General features: G+C 39.2%; 1 protein-coding gene and 1 pseudogene across 1 annotated transcript in view; one reads left to right on the top strand and one right to left on the bottom strand.

The window, feature by feature from the left end:
- Nucleotides 1-22,382, top strand: part of YTHDF2 (YTH N6-methyladenosine RNA binding protein F2) — a 31,401-nt gene extending 9,019 nt beyond the window's left edge. Inside the window, exons 5-6 of the mRNA XM_073793286.1 lie at nucleotides 17,267-17,400; nucleotides 21,534-22,382. Coding sequence (XP_073649387.1) covers nucleotides 17,267-17,400; nucleotides 21,534-21,606 — 207 coding nt within the window. The 3' untranslated portion in view covers nucleotides 21,607-22,382. The remainder of the gene's footprint in view (nucleotides 1-17,266; nucleotides 17,401-21,533) is intronic.
- On the bottom strand, nucleotides 1,514-2,273 carry LOC117308052 (large ribosomal subunit protein eL6 pseudogene; annotated as a pseudogene).
- Nucleotides 22,383-22,694: the final 312 nt, after the last annotated feature.

Genomic DNA, 22,694 nt, shown 5'->3' with positions numbered 1-22,694 from the left:
GACTTAGTTGCTCCGCGGCATGTGGGATCTTCCCAGACCAGGGCTCAAACCTGTGTCCCCTGCATTGGCAGGTGGATTCTTAACCGCTGAGCCACCAGGGAAGCCCTGTGACATCACTTTTTAAAAAAAATTTTATTTAATTTATTCTTTTATACAGCAGGTTCTTATTAGTTATCTATCTTATGCATATTAGTGTATATAGCTGTGACATCACTTTTGATGGCTTCATAGTATTCTATCAAAAATTTATTGTAATTTACCAGTCCCTGTTACTGAATAGCTTCTTTATAATTTTTTTTCCAGCTAAAATAACAGTTGTAAATATCCTAAGGTATAAATATTGATTCATACCTATCCTTAAGTGCTGTGTCAAAGGATATATGCTTTTTTTTTTTTTTTTTTTTTCGGTACTCGGGCCTCTCACTGTTGTAGCCTCTCCAGTTGCAGAGCACAGGCTCCGGACGTGCAGGCTCAGCGGCCATTTCTCACAGGCCCAGCCGCTGTGCAGCATGTGGGATCTTCCCGGACCGGGGCACGAACCCGTGTCCCCTGCATTGGCAGGCGGACTCTCAACCACTGCGCCACCAGGGAAGCCCAGGATATATGCTTTTTGAAGGTCTTGCCTGTGCTATATATTGCCATATGAGCTTTTTTCTTAAAATTTTTTTTTTGTTGTTATTACTGTCAGCTATTCAGAAGATGATGGCAGTCAGTTAATCTTTTTCTCTGTCTCAACTTTGGAATAGTGGGGCATAAAGGGAGAGGTACTCCCTGCAATAGTGATTTTTTTTTTTTTTTAAAGAAACCTCATAAAATGTTGGTTTAGTTCCCCCCCCCACACACAATATTTATTTATTTGGTTGTTCCCGGTCTTAGTTGCAGCAGGCAGGCTCCTTAGTTGTGGCTCCAGGGCTCCTTAGTTTGCCACACGTGGGCTCCTCATTTGTGGCATGCGAACTCTTAGTTGCAGCATGCATGTGGGTCTAGTTCCCTGAACCCGGGCCCCCTGCATTAGGAGTGCGGAGTCCTATCCACTGTGCCACCAGGGAAGTCCCTAGTTGGTTTAGTTTTGTCTTATCTTTCTAGCTTTTTAACTCTAGGTAAAAATAAGATAGTCTAGTAGGGGAGACTAAGGGCTGTGTAATTCTCTTAATGTCTAGCCCAACATTAGACTCAATCAGGCACTTGGGTAAAGATTTTTCTGAATAACTGGAAAGCTAAGGGGAGATTGAGGAGAGACAGATCTAGAGTAAATATTACTATAGTGACAACAGCTTAAGGTGTATATTTTTAAAAATTTCATTGCTATTAAGTGAGAATAGCAGGATTTTTTTTTTGGACTGAATTATTTAATTAGGTTCTTTGTAAGAAGTTTAGAACACTACTTTGTGAGGATAAATTCTGTTTGTAAGAGCGAACACAGAGGGGAGGTAACCCTAGAGTTGAGGAACAGCTTTTTGTTTGTTTGTTTGTTTTTGTTTTGAGGAACAGCTTTGATTCTTCGCAGAATTTGTCAGTCCACAGCTTTCTGATCAACCTTCCGCTGCTCTGTAATCTCGTATTTCTCTCTGTGTCGAAGATCTCACCTTCCTGGTGCCTGGGCTTACGCAGTTTCTTCTTGAAGTAAGCATCAGTGAGATGTTCTGGGATTTTCACACCACTGATATCAGTTTTGGTGGAAGTGGCAATGACAAATTTCTGGTGTGTTCTCCGCAGAGGAACTTGATTGAGGGACAGAGGCCCAGTCACAAGTAGCAAGCCACTGCTCAGCTGCTTCAGGAAAATGACCCTCTTGGCTCTGTGGCGCCCAATGAGGATAATCAGAATGGTCCCAGGAGTGATGCTAGCGTGCAGTTTTCTCACATGCTTACTGAAGGGTTTTTTGCCGTGACTCAACAGCTTTCGAGGCACATCTTCAGTAGGATAATACCTAGGCATTTTGTGAAGTATAACCACCCAGGTACCACTATTCTTGTCACCACCAGCTGGTTTTGTGACAATAGCAAGAACCTTCACCTTCTTTTTCTTTTCAACCTTGGATTTAGCTGCTGAATACTTCCTCTAGTACAAGGCCTTTCTGGAATACATAGCCGATCGGGAATATCTGCCAATTCCTTTGACCAGGACAGGGTTTTGGCTGCATTGGGGCTTCCCCTTCTTAACCTGCTTCACCTTTTTAACCTTGCCACCAGCATCAGCCTTCTTGGCTTCAGGTTTTTCCTCCTTAGTATCTGGCTTCTCAGCCTTTTCACCCGCCATCTTGCAAGATGGGAAAAAGAACTCAGCATTTCTTTACCTTTAGGATTATTCTGATTTTCAGGCAGAAGACCTAAAAATGGTGACTTGGAGTGTGTTTGGACATACTGAAAATTTATTACGGTGTTTAAGAATTGAGATGAAGCTATTTATCTTTTCTTGGAACAACTTTACTGTGTGCTAGACACTACAGAGAAACCACAAATGTATTGTCAGGGAGCCTTATATTAGTGACAAGTAACAATACAAAATGAAAAGTGTTTTCTCAAGGTATGCACAAGGTGCCAGTTTGGAAGCTTGAAGATTGCCTAACCCAGCTTGGGGTGTGGGTTGATTGATCATAGAAGAATCCTGCAAGAAGTGATCTCTGAGCTGAGCCTTGGAAGATGTATAGAAGATAGCCAGAGGTGTTTTGAGAAGAGTGAACATGGTTCAGAACAGCCCAAATCTGTATAGATAATAACACTGTAGAAATAATAAGTTGGAATAGGAATTCCTGTACAGTTCAAGAACAAGTCTAATGGGAGTTTGTGGAATGGGTTTCCAGGAAGGGAAGTTTGGAGATTAGATTAGGAAAAGGGAGTTAAATGAAATGTTTATGCAGTTAGTTGGATATAGAAGGAATCTACTGAGAGAGATACAAAGTTGGCTTAAAATAAAGTACTAGAGTTTAAGAGAATGAGGAGTAAGATCTAATTTGAGTTAGGATGGCGGAGGTCTTTGATGTAAGCTTCAGTGAAAGGCAATGGGAAACTTGTAAAGGTGAACCAGTACTTCGTAATAATAGGTATCATTACTGTATATATATATAGAGCTCACTTCTTCCTGCACTGTGCTTTATACATGTTATCTTATTTCTCATCGTAGTGTTTAGCTTAGTAGAGATGATTTATAAGGGGGAATATGATAGCTGTTATCAAATGATTTTTCATGCTAGTGACAGCACTGGAACCAATAGGTAAAGGTTATAGGGAGGGAGATTTTTGTAAAGGGGGAACTTTCTAAAAATGGAGTCTTAGTCACAGGAGGCTTTCAAGAAGAGACTAAAAGAACTTTTATTAGGTAAATTGTAGAGAAGATTCACACATGGGGTAGTTTAGATCAGAGAAACCGAGGAGTAAAAGAGGATTAGGTGGCCCAAGATAACATTTGAGGTTCATGGAGAGGAATTGATGGTACAAAACAGGTCTTTTTAGTAAGACCTTATTTTTGTTTGTGTTCTATAATTTCTGACCTAAATACTAATTACATATAAAACATAAGAAAGGACTTGAGAACAGAAGGAGATAGATGACAGATAGGATTTGTGGATTCTCAGTGAATCGTAGTATAGATTAGGTATTTGGGTAGTTATTAATATATTTACTGTGTATTAATGAAAAAAATTATTACCTAAAATGTAATAAAGACTTAGCAAAGGAACATAGAAGTGATTACTTGAGAAATGTTTCCTTTAAAAAAAAAAATCTAGTTTTCCTATAGTGTTGGCATAAGTAATATTTCTCTTATATAAGGAAGTTTTTTTTTTTCCTTACAGCCATCTTTTTCCTCCTAACCCTTTAATTTGGGCATTTAGTCCCTTGTTTATAAATGTTTGAGGTAATCATCTTGGCTCCATTTTCAACTTCAGAAAAAAATTTAAAATATCCAAGTTTTAGTGATACAAAAATCAGAAGAAAGAAACATCACTTTAGCCAAATATATTGTTTTCTTACTATTAAATCTTTAGGAAATAAATGACCATGCAGTATTGTTCTTTCCATTTAACATTACTCCACTCCACCACTGTTTTAAATTGCTTCTTCAGAGCTAGTGAGTGGGCATCCTGTTTTAATCAGGATGGCAAACCTGAACGTTTTGTAAAATTCTAAGGCCGTCTATGTTGTCTTCTGTCTTGCAGATAAATTTACTTGTTTTTCTGCCAGTAGGATTGAGGGAATTCTATTTGTATTACTCACCACCTTCCTTGCTTTGTGGATAAAATGCCTTTCTGTAGCCTTGTTAAAGGAGGACCAAAAGAGAATAGGTGATACTGAATTTGGATCTCTTTGAAGCATGTCCTTTGTTTGTATCCATCTTTCAACAAATGTTTTGTGGTTTTTTTAAATTTAATTTTATTTTTGGCTGCATTGGGTCTTCTTTGCTGCACGTGGACTTTTCTCTGGTTGTGGCGAGCGGGGGCTACCACTCTTCATTGTGGTGCGAAGGCTTCTCATTGTGGTGGCTTCTCTTGCTGGGAGCCCGTGCTCTAGGCATGTGGGCTTCAGTAGTTGTGGCCTACGGGCTCAGTAGTTGTGGCTCGCAGGCTCTAGAGCACAGGCTTAGTAGTTGTGGCCCATGGGCCTTAGTTGCTCCATGGCATGTGGGATCTTCCCGGACCAGGGCTTGAACCCATGTCTCCTGCATTGGCAGGCGGACCACCAGGGAAGCCCCCAGATGTTTGTGTTAATTGCTAGGATAGAACAGATAAACAAGGCACCATCTTTGGCTTAGGACCAGATAGTGTTGCTAGGTGGACAACAAAATGGATAAAATATGAGATAAGAGCTGTAATAGGGGGATGAAGAAATATTTTGGCTTTCTGGAGAAGTGATAAATTTGCGGAAATTAAGAAAGTCTTCATGGGGGAAAGAACATTTGATCTATATCAAATAGAATGAGTAATTGGGTAATCAGCACTTAAATGATAGCACAGTGCTTGGCACATGGTATACATAAAAGTTTAGCTATCTCATGTAATGTATCATTCTCATATTTTAGATGAGGAAGCAGGCTCAAAGAGGTTATTTATACAAGGTCTCATAGCTAACAAGTGGTGGAGTTGGTAATTCAATGTCCAAGTCCAATAATGTGCTAGAGCTAGCTAATTGTGAGCCAGTTGTTTAGCTTTCAAGAATTTTAGCAAGCTAGTTGTTAAGCACAGTCAAATTGCATAAACTTAAAAATTAAATACGGGCTTCCCTGGTGGCGCAGTGGTTGAGAGTCCGCCTGCCGATGCAGGGGGCACGGGTTCGTGCCCCGGTCCGGGAAGATCCCACATGCCGCGGAGCGGCTGGGCCCGTGAGCCATGGCCGCTGAGCCTGTGCGTCTGGAGCCTGTGCTCCGCAACGGGAGAAGCCACAACAGTGAGAGGCCCCCGTACCGCAAAAAAAAAAATTAAATACATTGTATTAAAAGGTGTTTTAAATGCCTTTCTATTTACATTGAATTACGTTGTATACTACAGTTAGTAATATGTTACAGTTAAACTACATAAACTTAGAATACCATTATGATTACAATTAAACTGTAATATTTAAATTCATCACTCTTAAAGTTATTATGTTTGTATCAGTATATAATGTTGTGCTTTTGCACATGTCTTCTCAGCCCCACTGTATTCCTGTATTCCACTGGTAGTTTGAGGTCAGCCATGTTATTGACACCACGGAAATTGGCAAATGCTATATACAAATCAGGACTTGATTTTTCTTGATTGTCTAGACTTAAAGGGATGGAGAAAATATTAATATAGATTTACCACAAGGCATGTGGGATCTTAGTTCCCCGACCAGGGATTGAGCCCGTGCCCCCTCCAGTGGAAGAGCGGAGTTCTAACCACTCAGGGAATTCCCTTAATGCAGATTAAACTTAAGTGTGTCATGTCTCTATCCCTGACATATTTTGAATGAAACAAAATTTGAAGAATTAGTCTTCCAGAATTTGAAAATTATTATCCAGTTTAGCAAGGAAGTTGCTCAAATTGACAAGCCAGTGAAGTTCTGACATATGTTTTTGTTATTTCACTTTTGTCTTTAAGTCATTAGTATCAATAAATGAAAATACGTTGGAACTCCACCCAAAGCCAGTCTCTCTCTAGTCCCAAAGCCCATGGACCACTGTGTGATATGTGGAGTTTGCCAGATAGAAAACTGGGTCTTGTGAAATGAGAAGTTTAATATGGAAAGAATAAGTGATAAAGCTGGAGAGGTTGGTTGGGCCTGGTATAAGAAGGGCTTTGGATTTTTATCCTGTACTTATGTTTTTAGATTGTAAGGGAGGATAGTCAGTGTAGAGTGACAGTTTAGAGGATGGGAAGGATGAAATACTTACTGAGCACTGACTTCGTTAGGTACTTTCATAGTTTTACTTTAATCCCCACACCAACTCCCGGAGGCAGTATCCCATATTTATAGGTAGGAAAATGGAAACTCAGGTTAGCAACTTACCTGAAGTCATCTATTAAATGAGGAGAGAGAGGTGTAGGTGACTCAAATACCAAATGAGAGTCTTTTACAATAGTTGGGAGAAAGACAGAGCCTGTATCAAGATAGTGGGAATGGGGAAGTTACCGTTGAAAAATGTGGTAGAAATATTTGCTGATTAGTTACTTAAAAAAAAACAGAGAATGTGGGACGAGCAGCAGGTTAGGGTTTGGAGATGTGTTGGCTTTTGGAAATAGTATTTGGGGTGCTTGTAGGACAGAAAGGTGATAGTAGGATCTGGAGCTCAGGAGAGATCTGTTGATAGAAATTTGGGAGTTTCCAGCTCTCAGTATAGGTAAAGGCATGGATGAGTTTAAGATTCTTCAAGAATATTGGTAATAAAAATAATGGCTGAAATTATTGCTCATTCTGTAGTGTCTAATATGCACCTGTCCTGAATACATTTTTTAAAAAATAAATATTTGCTTTTGGCTGCATTGGGTCTGCATTGCTGCGTGTGGGCTTTCTCTAGTTGTGGTGAGCGGGGGCTACTCCTTGTTGTGCTGCGCGGGCTTCTCATTGTGGTGGCTTTTCTTGTTGCGGAGCATGGGCTCTAGGCGCACGGGCTTCAGTAGTTGTGGCACGTGGGCTCAGTAGTTGTGGCACACAGGCTTTAGTTGCTCTGCGGCATGTGGGATCTTCCCGGGACAGGGATCGAACTCATGTTCCCTGCATTGGCAGGTGGATTCTTAACCACTGCGCTACCAGGGAAGTCCCTGAATACATTTTTTTATGTACGTTTTCATTTAATTCTATCATTGTGAGGTATGTACAGCTATTTCAGTTTTACAGATGAAGGCACTGAAGCACAGAAAAGAGTATATTCTTTTTGCACAGTTGCCCAAACTAAGAAAGCAGAGCTGATGTTCTACTTCAGTGCGGTTCCAGAGCCAACATGCATTGAGAGAAGAGGGCCAAAGAAAGAACCCCCTGCAATAACACAATTTAAGGGATGGATTAAAGAGGGACCAAGTGAAAGGGTTTGAGAGGGCGTACTTGGAGCTTTAGAAAGAGAACAAGGAAAGGGCTATATCTTGAGTAGAATTTCAAGCAGTGGGGTATAATCAACTTATTCAGAGACTGTAGAGAGGTAGCAGATGACTGCAAATGCCAACAACTATCTGAATAAAAGTAACATGAGAGTGCTTTGTTAGGGGTTTGAAGGTTTTGGTCTCCATACATCATTCAACAGACTGCATTTGTTGTTTCTGTAGTGCTCCAGCCCTTCACAACCTGTGAAGTTTTCTAAGCTGTCTGTTCCAAGTCTTTCAGGGATTTAATGAAGTAAGACCAGCTTCTGTTTAGTTAGTACGGGCTGTTTTGTTGAATTAGACCATATAACAATGTCTGAAATGCAGTTGGGTATTAAAAATGTCAGTATTCTGTTTTTGCTATGGCTAAAGATTGATCCAGAGGGGACTGCTGTTTTTCCAGACTTAAACATTTTGGGACAAGGGGTAGTTAGCGATTCTAGAATCATTTAGTATTTACTCTGAATAGTTTAAATCAAGAATTACTCAGATGTGAACCGTTCTGCTTACCTGCCAGAAGTAAAGATTAGTCCTATGACAGTTTTCAAACTTTTAAAAAGTGGAATTGTTTTTTCTCCTCCAAACAAAACCTTACTCAGAGCCCCGTGAATGGCTAATTTCACACGCTCAGCTCTCTTTTTTTCCCTGGGTGATCTTCGAAGCATCTCCTCTATGAAGCATAATTTGGAATCCACTGGATGACAGGAATTTTTCAAAAAATGGAATAATGGTGCATGGAGGTGGAGTTGGGGGTGGGGGAATCTATTTTGAAATTGAAGAAATGCAAGGAATCTGCAGCTTCAGCATCTCATTTAGGTGTATTGGTTATTTAGTCTTGGAGGAAGGGAAGGATTAGAAAAACATCTCACAGCAGCTGGCGATGCTACAGCATTGGCTTTGACTGCCTTAGTTTAAGGAACTGTATGATAAAGGACTGACACCTGCACTATATAGGAGTTCCATGTAGAGGAGGAAAAGCTCTGTTCCCTGAATTAGGGAAAACAAAAGATCTCTTTCTTCACCATTGAAATCTGCAAGTCTGCAATTGAGGAAGAAGAGTGTGGTAGGCTCAGATCATCCTTTCTGCCTTTCTCCACAGAAACAGGTAATTCAATTTAAATTTGCATCCTGCTGCCACCACCTCCAAAGCAAATTTTTCTAGTTATAACAACTAGACAGTATAGACTAACAACTAGCTCAATAGTGTGCCCTAATGCTTTTCATCCCTTGCTGAATAAGCAATTCCTAATTGAACTGATTTAACTCCAGTTAGCCATAGGGAGGAAATATAAGTGAAACAGTATAGTATAGTGGATATTAAAATGCTCATTTTGGGCTTCCCTGGTGGCGCAGTGGTTGAGAGTCCACCTGCCGATGCAGGGGACACGGGTTCGTGCCCCGGTCTGGGAAGATCCCACATGCCGCGGAGCGGCTGGGCCCGTGAGCCATGGCCGCTGAGCCTGCACGTCCAGAGCCTGTGCTCTGCAACGGGAGAGGCCGCAACAGTGAGAGGCCAGCGTACCACAAAAAAAAAAAGTGCTCATTTTACAGGATGAGACCAAGTACAGAAGAAAAGAATAGTAAGACCAGAGTTGAGTCATTTTTATGGAAGACTGGCTTTGAGTTGGGTCTAGAAGGATGTATATAGGAAAAGATTGTGGAAAGAAAGATGAAGGAAGAAAATGGCTTCAAGTTTAAGCTGTTGGGTATGTGGGGAGCGGGAAGAGGCAGGCAGTTGCTCTTTCCAACTCATTTGCATTTACTGCTGTTGTAATACCTGGTGGTTCTTATGAGGTATTTAATACTCTGCTACATGTGTCAAAGCTAAAAATTTGGACAGATCACTTGTGTAATATGTGAAGCCATTTAGAAAAGGTAGACTTACATGTAAGCTTTTGACTTCATGTGGACCTTTTGCGCAATCAGGGTATAGATAGCATATAGAGCTTTTAAACTGTTTGCATGTTAAAAAAATTTGCAATGTGCAAATTTTATATTAGCATTTTGCAAATTTTCCGTGTGCATTTGGTTTTCATTGTAATAACCAAATCATAAAATGTGTAGACAGTAAAAGAAAACTCATAGTTCCTCTACCCTGACAAAACCAGTCATCATTTTGGCTTATTTTCCGACACAAGTTAGTGGTTTATACAATTATAATCATATTCTGTGTAGTATTTTATCCTGCTTTTCCCCCTTAATACTTCAGGTATTTACCCATATTTAGCCATTTTTTGCATTTATACATAAGGCACTTTCCATATCTTATCTCTGATCCCTTGTAACAATCCTGTAGAATAAGATTATTTTCTTTTTTCTTCTTTTTTTTGGCCCCGCTGCTTGGCTTGCGGGATCTTAGTTCCCTGACAAACTCGGGGCCCCCTGCAGTGGAAGCTTCCAAGTCCTAACGACGGGACCGCCAGGGAGTCCCCAAGATTATCTTCATTTTACAGTTAGGGAACTGAGATTCAGAAAGGAGTAATTTTGTTAAGATCACTAGCTAGGTTGTAGAAGAGCTGGAATTCGTTTTGCCCCAAAGCTTTTCTGTTCTTAGGCCTTGCTGCATCTTCACATTTATCATTTAAAATAACTAACTGCAGTGTTCTATTATCTACTAATGCTTGTAGTCAGTCAACTCTTCGTTGGCTATATGAGGAGAGCATAATTGGTTGAAACTTAAACCTTCATTTAAGCACTTAGGTTTAAAACTCCCTCATCACAAGCATCAAAAGGGAGCAGATTGGATCTACTCTACCTAACCTTGTGAGAGAGTTGCTGCTAATGACAGGCAGCAAGAGTAAGGGAGAACACAAATGGTTCTGAATAATTACTCTGGAAGGTTAAGGTTATAAAATCGAATGGGAAGGTTTTAGGCTACCTAACTCTTTTTGTACACAGACTGCAAGACCTCATTTTAGTGGCAGAACTAGAGCCCTAGACAAGTTCTTGGGTAATTCAAAATCATTTATGACAAATGTTACCGTACTTGCAGTCTGTAAACCTGCAAAGGGGTCCCCGGGGAGGGGAGCAGGGTGGACATGGTGTGAGAGCTTCAGAGTATAAATTCCAAAAAAAATGGTAACAACAAGTTAAAGCAAACTTTGAGTCACCTGGAAAGTATTTACAAAAATACTGATAACTAGGTTTACCCCTAGATTTACTAAACTGAAATTTTATTTAGTAAGCTCCCTAGGTAGTTCTTAAAAGGATTAGAAGCAGTTGAAGAGAAGTTTCCCAGTTTGTACAGGTTACCATCTGAGAGTTACTTACATGCAGATTCTTGTGTTTCCTCACCTACTGAGTGGGCACCTTTGGAGTTGAGGCTTTGGAATCTGCATTTTATCAGCCCTGTAGGTGATTCTCTTGTATTTAAATTATAAATGTCATTAGGTAGTGTTTTGTATGTCCCCCACCTCAAATTCCTCATGCTTATTTTTCCTGTAAGTTTCTTCCTTTGCTCTGTAGTCTTCCTTCCAGTCTCTGCCTGCTAGTCTCAAGACTTCATCTTTTTTTTTGAGATGTTGAGTTCATTTTTATTAAATATTAATCAGAACCATATGAAACTGCCATATTTCTGGGTCAGAAAAGACTTCATCTTTAGAAGCAGTGTTAGAATTCACAATGTGTCTGATAAGTCTGGCTGTACCTTTTTATACTGTGGCCTGCCTTAAGGCTGAAAGGGTCTTTTGAGTAGTGTTTTTCATCAGCTATCAATATTATGAGCCTCTAGTGAATTGCTTGTATTGTTTGTTCATTAAAAGGTGCAGATGTCTTTGGCTGAATATCCTCCGTGTTACTTGTTATAAGCTACTCCTCAGAGGCATTATGGCTACTTCTAAGAGGCTTTAATGTTTTAAGTTTTACATTATTTTATTGTATCCTTTTGTGAGCACATTAATTGTTTAGAGTTGTTAGATAATTTTAAGCAATAAGATTTAGTGGCTACTAACCATCCTGAAGTTGCCTGAAGATGTTAACCGAGTTGTTTTTTTTAAATTTATATATTTTATTTTATTTATTTTTGGCTGCGTTGGGTCTCTGTTGCTGTGTGCGGGTTTTCTCTAGTTGTGGCGAGTGGGGGCTACTCTTCATTGCGGTGCACGGGCCTCTCATTGCAGTGGCTTCCTTTGTTGCGGAGCACGGGCTCTAGGCGTGTGGGCTTCAGTAGTTGTGACATGTGGGCTCAGTAGTTGTGGCTCGCGGGCTCTAGAGTGCAGGCTCAGTAGTTGTGGCACGTGGGCTTAGTTGCTCCACAGCATGTGGGATCTTCCCGGACCAGGGCTCGAACCTGTGTTCCCTGCATCGGTAGGTGGAATCTCAACCACTGTGCCACCAGGGAAGCCCATGGCAGGCAGATTTTTAACCACTGTGCCACCAGGGAAGCCCGTTAACTGATTTTTAAAGGTAATTCGTTTTTTGGGATGTGGGAAGGGATTCTGTTATTCTATTAAGTATATTACGTATGATGGGCCTTTTAAAAAGTTTAGGTGTATATATACATTAGGTAGATATTATTAATAAGCATGAATCCTAGATTCTGTTTCCTTGTTAGCATAGTATTGAAAAGGCTAGGAGCTCAGAAGATGGTGTCATATCTGCCACTATCAGTGATTTGAGTAAGTAAACTTTTGAGCCTCAGTATTTTATGAAAACGGGGGAAAAAACTTACTGGGTTATTAGGATTAAATGTATATATACAAGTGAAGTACTTGCATACAGGTCTTTTATGAGTGATTGTTGTGATCCATAATCTCAGGCATATAAATGTATATATACACATAAATACACCTTCATTTATTTTACATCAGTCATCACATTCTTCAGCAACTTTTGGCATGATACCTAATGCTACTGAGTTTCCATTTTGGGGTCCCACCCTTGGAATAGACTGAGGAGGGCACAAGACGAAAGGGCGATCAGTTAAAAGGAGTCTGTGGCAAAGTCGTATTGAGAGGGTACAGTAGCTTGGACTAGAGAGGTATTAATGGAGGTGTTGAGGATGGTTCGACTGGAAATTTTTGAAGGTGGAACTGGAGGTTATATCATTTATCAGATATCTGGAAAGCATATTCAGTGATTGCTTCATTCTTTCTGAACCTACTGTCAAATGCTGGGAGTGGGGGGGGATTTGACTGACAAGCTATTAAAAAACCTTATTTGTTTAATTGTATTCGGAAGTGTTTTCAGAAATTGATTTTATTGTGAAATTAGTTTTTGTTCAAATGTAGTTCTTACTGGAGAGCCAAGGAGTGATTCAAAGAATAACTGAAAAAATTTTAATGTATCTGTCTTACCGTTTGTTCTGTTACTAGTTAAGACTTATGATTCAGGGCCTGAAAACAGTAGATTATCCAGGCTTTTACTTCTGACCTTGTTAGTGAAATGTATATAGGAGTTCAGCTACTAACTAACAATCTTGGAAAAGAATTTGATGGTAGGAAAGGTTATTAGTTAAATGCATTTACTTCATCCTAGTGCTCCTATGCCAGTTCCCAGAAATTTATTTCAAGTAAGTGTCCATTTCTGCACCTAGAAAATCTTAAAAGGGAGGGAATATATGTGTGTTTGTGTGTGTGTGTATAACTCATATTCATAGCATCAGAGACTGTTATGATTGATCAAGGAGTTCACTGGCAGTTCAGTGGTTAGGACTCCGCGCTTTGACTGACGTGGCTCCGGGTTCAATCCCTGGTCAGGGAACTAAGATGTCACAGGCCTCACAGCACAGTGCCCCCCCAAAAAAGATTGATTTCATAAGCCATATAAAGCATTGAAAGTCATATTAGTATAATCCTATTTTTTCATGTTAAACTATGTAAGCATTGTCTTATTTTCAGCCAGGGACCCTGAAATTTGTGTTCTTTTCTATCAGGGACCATGCGGATATAAGAAAACTTACTTGAGGGCTATTAAGTGAATTTTATCTGAGGGGTAGACATCAGATTTTAAAGTTAATAAAATTCTATCCGACAAATAAATATATGTGTGCCTGTTGTGTTTTATGGCCCACTTCAAAGTGGGGAGAGGGATGGTAGTAGAAATGAGAAAGGATATTAAGCTAAATAGAGGAAAAATTAAGCAGATTTATATCATAGGAAGAGATTTCAAATGTGCAGACTTTAAGTAACATTGCCACCTTGTGGCTTTTAGGATATTTCCTCTAGAGATGAACTTTTGCATTTTATAGTTATAGATATAAGGTGAGGAGGGACTAAGATGTGATGGGTGAATGGTGTGAGTATTAACCTCTAGTTGTTTAAGTGACAGACCAGATATTGAGGCCTAGAAACTTCTTGCCCTGGTTTATACATTCTTAGTTAATATCTTTAAATTTATTTTTATTTTGTAAAAAATTTTTTTAGTCTCTACAATGAACAATGAGATTGTGGACTGATTTAAAGATTAGGATGAATGTCCTAGTGAGAATTTTGTGATGAGGTGTGAATTCAGTAAAATCTTGCTCTGCTGTTTTCCTTTTTTCTTTATTACCATCACAGTATCCTCAAGCTTTAGGAATGCTTCTTCCCTTCCTTTTAGCATTTGGTCTGTTTTTTGGTTAACTGGGACTTTATGATTAATTGTGTGTTTGTGCTTGAGGATCTTATGCAGGAGCTTAACCTAGACTAGCCAGTCCAGCCTGTTCCTACCACAAATCTCACTGTAGCTTCCTTGAACATGGCACTAGGTTAAAAAAGGTAGTAGGTAGGCTGCAACATGACACCACCACCACGGGGAAAGCCAGTTTGCTGCACCACTTCCCCTGCTACGGTGGGTTAGTAGCATCTTCATGTATAAAAGCCGGAGTGTCCAACAAGACACAAATGCATGTTGTGTTTATGGCAGTTCCAGCTGGGACTTGGACCCATTGGAGGTCCCAGCTTTTTTTTATGTGTTCTGCTCTTTCCTTTTATTGTGTATCTTGTCATCATTCTTCTGTCCCCCACCCTCCCAACCCCAGCTTTTTCTTTATTAAATATTACCAAGGTAGGACTGGTTAATTAGAAATGTTAATAAATACATCTGACAAGTGAAGTCTTTCGACCATAAATTGTCAAAGCAATTTAGTGGAATTCCCAGTGGTAATAGGAAATAGTCACAAAAGTGAAAGAAAAGACCTGCTGTAAGAGAAGTCTTTTATGGAAACCTAAAAGGTTTTAATGTCCCAAAGTGGTTAAAATAACGGTGCTTGTGTTAGAATCTTCTCTGTGTCATTTTTTTTCTCATTTTAGAAGACTTGTAAAAAGCTGATAGGCAGATTTTTTTCTTTTGCTAAAATACCCTCATGTTTGGTGATTTTAGTGTAGGTATGAGGAAATAAACACATTTCAAAGTTTCATGAGTTGTTAAACACAACTTTTTATTTTTATTTTTGGATGTGTAGGGTCTTCGTTGCTGCAAGCGGGCTTTCTCTAGTTGCGGCAAGCAGGGGCTACTCTTTGTTGCGGTGTGTGGGCTTCTCATTGCGGTGGCTTCTCTTCTAGCGGAGCATGGGCTCTAGGCATGCGGGCTTCGGTGGTTGCAGCATGCGGGCTTAGTAGTTGCAGCACACGGGCCCTAGAGCGCTCGGGCTTCAGTAGTTGTGGTGTGCGGGCTCAGTAGTTCTGGCTTGTGAGTTCTAGAGCGCAGGCTCAGTAGTTGTGGCACATGGGCTTAGTTGCTCCATGGCATGTGGGATCTTCCTGAACCAGGGATCGAACCTGTGTCTCCTGCATTGGCAGGTGGATTCTTAACCATTGCACCACCAGGGAAGTCCCAAATATAACTTTTTAATGCAGCCAATTTTTGCAGAAGAATTAAATGAATTATCCCCCAATTTATTAACATTTTACTTTGAAATAATTTCAGACTTGGAGAAATTTAAAGAATAGTGCAAAGGACTCCCACATACTCTTCACCCAGATTTACCAATGTAATATTTTGCTACATTTGCTGCATCTTCTCTTTGGAGATACGTGTGAAATTTTTTTCTGAACCATTTGAGAGTAAGTTCCAAGACATCATGACCTTTTCTCCTAAATATTTTGCTGTGTAGTTTGTAGTTCCTAAGAACAAGAACATGCATTTATGAGCACGATGCAGTTTTCAAAATCGGGAAATTTAACCTTCACAATACGATTATCTGATCTACAGATCTTATTCATATTTTTACCAGTTGTCTTAATGTCCTTGGTAGCAATTTTTTGGTGGCGGGGGGGGGGTGTCCAGGGTCCAGTCCAGGATCTTTCAGTTTTATGTCTTTTTAGTCTCTTAATCTGCAGTTATACACACATACTCACACACCAACATCCCACCCATTCATCCCTTTTGTTTGTTTATGATATGACATTTCTGAAGAGTATATGCTATTTATTTTTGTAGATGTCGCTGCTTGTCTGAGGTTTCCTTTCCTCATTGTGTATATTCAGATTATGCTTTTCTGGCAGGAATACTACATAAGTGACTTTGTGTCCTCAGTGCATCACAGTAGGAAGTATAAGATGGTCTGTTTATGCCGTTATTAGTAATGTTTACTTTGATCACTTATTTAAGGTATCCTGGTTCTCCACTTAAAGGTACTATTTTCCTTTTAATAAGTGGGAAAATAGTTTGAGACTCTATATAAATACCTTTTTCGTCATCACATTTTTTAAACATCTTTATTGCAGTATAATTGCTTTACAGTGGTGTGTTAGTTTCTGCTTTATAATAAAGTGAATCAGTTATTCTCATCAAATTTTCACCCTTTAGATTTAGCATCCATTGCCAGTTCTTGCCCAATAAAGATATTACTGTGATAGTTGTTTACTTATCATTAAGGTTGTGTAATGCTCAAATTGGGTGATGGCAGGCCCTTCAAGCAGGATCCTCTGATTCATTCCCGTTTTCAACCAATTTTTTTTTTTTTTTTTTTGGCTGTGCTGCGTGGCTTTTGGGATCTTAGTTCCCTGACCAGGGGTTGAACTTGTGCCCCCTGCAGTGGAAGCTCAGAGTCCTAACCACTGGACCTCTGGGGAATTCTCCCAAGTGTTCTTTTTGTTTGGTTTTTATTTTTTTTAATATTTGTTTATTTGGTTTTGCCGGGTCTTAGTTTTGGCACGTGGGTTCCTTAGTTGCAGCTTACTGGCTCCTTAGTTGAGGCTTGTGGGTTCCTTAGTTGTGGCATGCATGTGGGATTTAGTTCTTGACCAGGGATCGAACCTGGGCCCCCTGCTTTGGGAGCGTGGAGTCTTCTATCCACTGCATCACCAGGGAAGTCCCTTTTTTTTTTTCTTTTTTAATAAAAATGTTTAAAATAGCTAGTATTTAAAATCTTGTGAATTGTTTACAGTTTTATTATTGGTGCCAAATTCATTTTACTTTTCAAGATGGTATGATGTGAATGCTTAAGTATCTTTATAATCTCTGAGAAGATGGATATTATCTTTATCATTTGTAAATATATAAGCTTATTTTTTTGTGTACACATCAAAATTGTATCTGGAAATAGAAGAGCAGTTTAATCAGCTTGCTGAATTGTATCAATGTAATATTTTCTTGATGTTGATCAGGAGATTAAGGCAGCTAATGCCATTTGTTGTTTGCATGTAATTTCCATAATTTAAGCTTCTGTCACACATGTTTACATTAGGGCACAGGTGGTACTTGCCCTCTTGGTATAATTGTGTAGCTAAGATTCAGGAATAGTTTTTTTTTTTTTTTTTTTTTTGCGGTACACGGGCCTCTCACTGTTGTGACTTCTCCCGTTGCGGAGCACAGGCTCCGGACGCGCAGGCTCAGTGGCCATGGCTCATGGGCCCAGCTGCTCTGCGGCATGTGGGATCTTCCCGGACCGGGGCACGAACCCATGTCCCCTGCATCGGCAGGCAGACTCTCAATCACTGCGCCACCAGGCAAGCCCTAGTTTTTTCTTTTTTTATGAATTTATTTAATTTTTGGCTGCATTGGGTCTTTGCTGCTGCGCGCGGGCTTTCTCTAGTTGCGGCTAGCGGGGGCTGCTCTTCGTTGTGGTGCGCGGGCTTCTCATTGCGGTGGCTTCTCGTTGTGGAGCACGGGCTCTAGGCGCATGGGCTTCGGTAGTTGTGGTTCGGGGGCTCTAGAGTGCAGGCTCAGTAGCCGTGGTGCACCAGCTTAATTGCTCCGCGGCACGTGGGATCTTCCCAGACCAGGGCTCGAACCTGTGTCCCCTGCATTGGCAGGCGGATTCTTAACCACTGCACCACCAGGGAAGCCCCAGGAGTAGTTTTATGTTACGTTTGAGGCAAAATTGAACACAGGTGGATTTAGTATCACATTATAGAGGAACAAACTTTGTGTTTAAAAATGAGATGACTTAATAAGTGCGATTTCACAGTGCTATTTTGCATTTCTTTTGACTAAATATTTTAAATGCTGTTACTAAGCATTGTGATGAACTTACAAGTGTGTATTACTATTTGTTTGTTTTGACGAGCTGCCTGGCGTGTGGGGAACTAAGGTCCCCTGATCAGGAATAGAACCAGTGCCCCCCCCTGCAGTGGAAGCGTGGAGTCCTAACCACCGGACCACCAGGGAATTCACATAAGTGTGTTTCTTAGGGAAAAATGGATTTGGCAAAGTCTGGGTTTTCTAATTTAATGGTACAATTTGGAGCATGTAAGTTTATTTGTATTCCTGGGGTTACATTACATTAAAATAATAGGCAGAATTTTTTCTCCAGTTTTTTTTGTTTTTCTGCTAGTCCGTTTTGTTTTTTGATGTATTTCAAAGAAATTGTCATTATCAGTATACTTCACCCCTAAACGTTTCAGCATGCGTATCATTAACTAGAGCTCAGTATTTGTTTTACGTATTTTTTGAGTTAAATAAAATGCACAAATTTTAAGTGTATATTTGCTGAGTGCTGACAAATGTACCCATCTGTGTAACCCAAACCCCAATGAAGATATAGAACATTACCATCCTAGAAATTTCCACCCCCACCCCACCCCAGACAACTACTGTTCTAATTTTGTCCCCACCGTAGATTCATTTTCCGTTATAAAACTTCACATAATTGGAATCATACAGTGTGTATTCTTTTGTCTGAGGCTTCTTTCATTCATCATAATGTCTTTGAGAACTGCTTCTCTTTTAGATCTGCAATTCCTTCCTTCCGTCCGTCCGTCTGTCCGTCCGTCCGTCTTTGTTGCTGCACATGGGCTTTCTCTAGTCTGGCAAGCGGGGGCTACTCTTCATTGCGGTGCGTGAGCTTCTCATTTTGGTGGCTTCTCTTGTTGCGGAGCACGGGCTCTATCTAGGCTCGTGAGCTTCAGTAGTTGTGGTGCACGGGCTTAGTTGCTCCGCGGCATGTGGGATCTTCCCAGACCAGGGCTTGAACCTGTGTCCCCTGCATTGACAGGCGGATTATTAACCACTGCGCCACCAGGGAAGCCCTAGATCTTCAATTCTTGAATTCAGAGCAAGGAGGGTGCTCCCAGACCCATAAAAAAAACAGATCTATATGTGCTAAAATTTAATAATCTGTAAGACATATTAAGTGACGGGAAAAAAAGCAAAATGAAGTGTGTTTTGTATGCTGCTTGTGAAAAGAAAAAACAAAAGATGTAATAAGTTTTTATATGCTTAAAATAACTCAGGAAGGACACAAGAAACTGGTAACAGAAGTTGCCTCTAGGGATTTCTCCCATTTTTATTGAGATATAATTGACATACAACATTGTTAAAGGTGTACTACAACATAATGATTTGATACATGTGTTTATTGTGAAATGCTTACCACAATAAGTTTAGTTAACATCCATCACCATTTTTTTTCTTGTGATGAGAACCAGAATTTTACATAAAAGTCAACTGTAGCCTGTTATCCACTGCTAAACTCATAAATAAGTTTGTGAGTGAGCTTAGCTAAAGAACTGTTCTTTGCTTTCTAGGAGCTTTTGGTTGAGTTGGGACTAATTTTATATGAAATAAGTCAATACAATTTGATTTTCAATTGTGGATGCAGATTTAGAAGCACCTTGAAAACTGCAGTGGTTGAGGAAGTCTCAGAGAAGGAAGGGGTTTTGAAGTGTACCCCAGGGCCAGAAGGCCAGGCATTCTTGGCTTTTAAAAGCATGGGAATGAGATTTAATCAAGAAACACAAAGAAAAGAGTCCATATTTCCTGAAACTAAAGGTAGATTTTGATTAGCAGTAGAAGAGAGGTTAGATAAATAGTATCCATCCAAATTAAGAAAGACTGAACGAGGTAGATGAGTTTATGATTGATAGGAGAACCTACTCCTATCACAGCACAGGGGGAACTGTATATTCAGTATCTTGTAATAACCTGTAACAGAAAGGAATCTGAAAAAGAATATGTATATGTATGTATAACTGAATCACTTTGCTGTATACCTGAAACTAACACAACATTGTAAATCAACTACAATTTTTTAAAAAAAGATTGATATGAGAATCTAGGTGCTTTTATAAGTTTCATTTTGGTCAATGCCAGAGGGTTTTGGGTTTTTTTTTAGTTGTGATTTTCCTATTATAAACAATATATTAATTATCAAAACTTTGGGAGAGTTATAGAAAGGGGAGGGTCAGTACTGCAGCCCAGGAACATCAAAACTTTTGAGGTCCCTTTTATGTTGGATTGAATTTCTTTTTCTTATTCTTGAATTGAGTTTGATTTCCAGAAACAGTGTGTGGGTGAATTGTTTTATTAAATTAATTTTATAAAGGTTGAAGTTTCAAAATGACTTATTTTGAAAATATCCCAGATCCTTGTATGTTGGTGAGTTTATCTCTGAATTCCTGATATGTGAAGTGGGACATCACAAAAAGATAACTGTTCCTTCTGAAATTTACTGTTTTTATGTCCTTGGAGTAGTTTAGTGGTGGTAGTCAGTTCATCACAGAGCCTCACTTAACTTTGTTGACTTTTACATAAATATTTGTAATGACATGGTGTAGGTAAAGAGCCATATAGCCATGGATTTGAATCTTGGTTCTTAGGTAACCTTGGTCAGTTAACTTTTTTGAGCTTTAGTTTTCTTATCTCTGAAGCAGGAATAGTATAGTCCTTGTAAGGTGGTTATTAAGATCATTATGTACAGTGCCTGGAACATGGAAGCCCATAAGTAGTATTTGCTGTTCTTTCTTAATAGGAATCATGTTTAACTTCAGAACCATAGTTACCATAAGGTGAATGGGAGCAAATGACTCTATTCATGTGGCTTGATGAATCAAGTCTAAGTTCAGGTCTGTGTGCTTGCTCCTAACCACTTAATGCTTTTGCTTTTTTTGCTTTTGGTTTTGCTTTTAAAAGGCATGTGGATTGAGTCATATTTTTAAAAATCCCAATAAGTGAGGTAGTGTGTGAAATGGAATGCTGTTTGGGGTACATTTAGGAAAGGCTCGTAAAGAATGATTCTTAATAAGGAAGGAGCATTTAGATCTATTTCAGGGAAAATGTAAGAATTGCATTCAGTTTTCAAAATCCACTTCTGAGTGGATTTTAAACTCTCCCTGGGGGAAAAGGATGATTTTCTTGCCTGCTATGGACTAAGAGCTTTCTATATGTCGACTCATTAATTCTCCCACCACCCAGATACATATCCTCACTTTATTTTAAAAAAAGGAAATTAAGGCCTATGAATATGGTTAAGGCCTTGGGACTAATATGGGATGACTCTAGAACTGTTAGGGCTTATGCTGCTTCGCTGCTGCAGGCCATTGATAGATATATGTTTGAGTTACTTAGGCCCATATTTTGGGGAGACTGACACATATTAGCGTAAACCAACTATAATAGGAAAACAAATGTGTTTAGTCAGTTAAGAATTTTAAAGTCAAAGAAAAATAATTTTGTATTAATTGGGGTGCTTGAGTGCAAGTACTTTGGTTTAAAATATAAGAAGTAAAAGTTTTTATTTGTGGGGAATATTCTATTTAGCACAAATAATTAAATTTCTGTTGAGTTATTCTATGAAGTTGTAATTCTTAAACATGTTCAGATAAGTTTTAACTAACCATTTCAATTTTTTTTTAACTTATAGGAACGTCAAGGTCGTGGGAAATAAGAGGCAGTTCTGCACAGACTGCAGCAACGGTTGCGTCTGCATATCCTAAGAGGAAAAAAATTGACCTTCAAGAGAATTAGGACTTTTTTCTTAATTTCATTGACTTCAGAGACGATTGCAGACTTGCAGTTTAAGTATTGGAATTTCACAAAAGACATAGGACTTAACTGGAAAATGAAAAAAAAAAGAAAAAGAAAAAACTAAACAAAAAATCCCTCTAGGTAGTTTAGGTGAAAAATGTCCCTTTTATTTTGGCTTTGGTTGTGATTTCAGAGCATAATGCTTTGTTTTTTTGTCTTTTTACTATGTTTTTCGGATTTTAAAGTCCGTAAGTGCATACAGTTTTCTCTAATTTTTAAACCCTTTCCTCCCCCCATTTTGACATTTGCACTTGGAGAACACTTGAGTTTTGAAGGTTTTGGGCATCCACCCCAGAAAGTGGGAATTTGTTTTTTCCCTTCTGAACTGGAAGAACATTTTTATGAAGAATTTTTGTCTTGGAGAATTTAACAGTGTTACCCAAGGTTGTGTCTTTAAGGGTGGTTCATTTTCTCTGACCCTTTGTTATTCAAAGTAAAATACTAGGAGTCCTAAGAAATGTTCTGTTCTTGTACATTATACTGATTAAGTCAGGATTAATTTGATTTCAAAGCTAAGAACAGTGGTAAAAACTTGTTTACAGAAATGCATTTTGGAAGAGAAAAATATTGTAAAACGTGTAGTGAATGTTTCTTCAGTTTCTTGTTCAGCCAATGAGGAAAGGGCATTGCCTTTCTTTTTACCATTAATCACTTCTCAATAAACGTGAGATCCTGTTGAGCATCACTTCTAGTACCATTTATTAGTATTATTTGAATCTGCTATATTTTATGAAAGCTTTGGAGTATAAGGAGTTTTAAGAGGTGAGACAGCAACCATTTTTAGAAAGTTCACTGAGATGGAATAGTTCAGGCTTGCTTTGGTACCCAGGGTTGGATAACCATGACCTCTGCAAAGCAAGATGGGCCAATATTCATAATGCTTTATTTCTGGATATTTCCCTGAGAAGGTAGAGCCACTGCTATGCTAAATTGTTCAACAAATATTTGATCGTGAGTGCTTATTAGGTGCCAGGCATTGTGCTAATAACCTTGAGGA

This window comes from Tursiops truncatus, chromosome 1 (genome assembly GCF_011762595.2).
Source record: "Tursiops truncatus isolate mTurTru1 chromosome 1, mTurTru1.mat.Y, whole genome shotgun sequence".
NCBI lineage: Eukaryota > Metazoa > Chordata > Mammalia > Artiodactyla > Delphinidae > Tursiops > Tursiops truncatus.
Note: the sequence above shows the minus strand (reverse complement) of the source record. Positions and strands in the feature narration are given on the sequence as shown.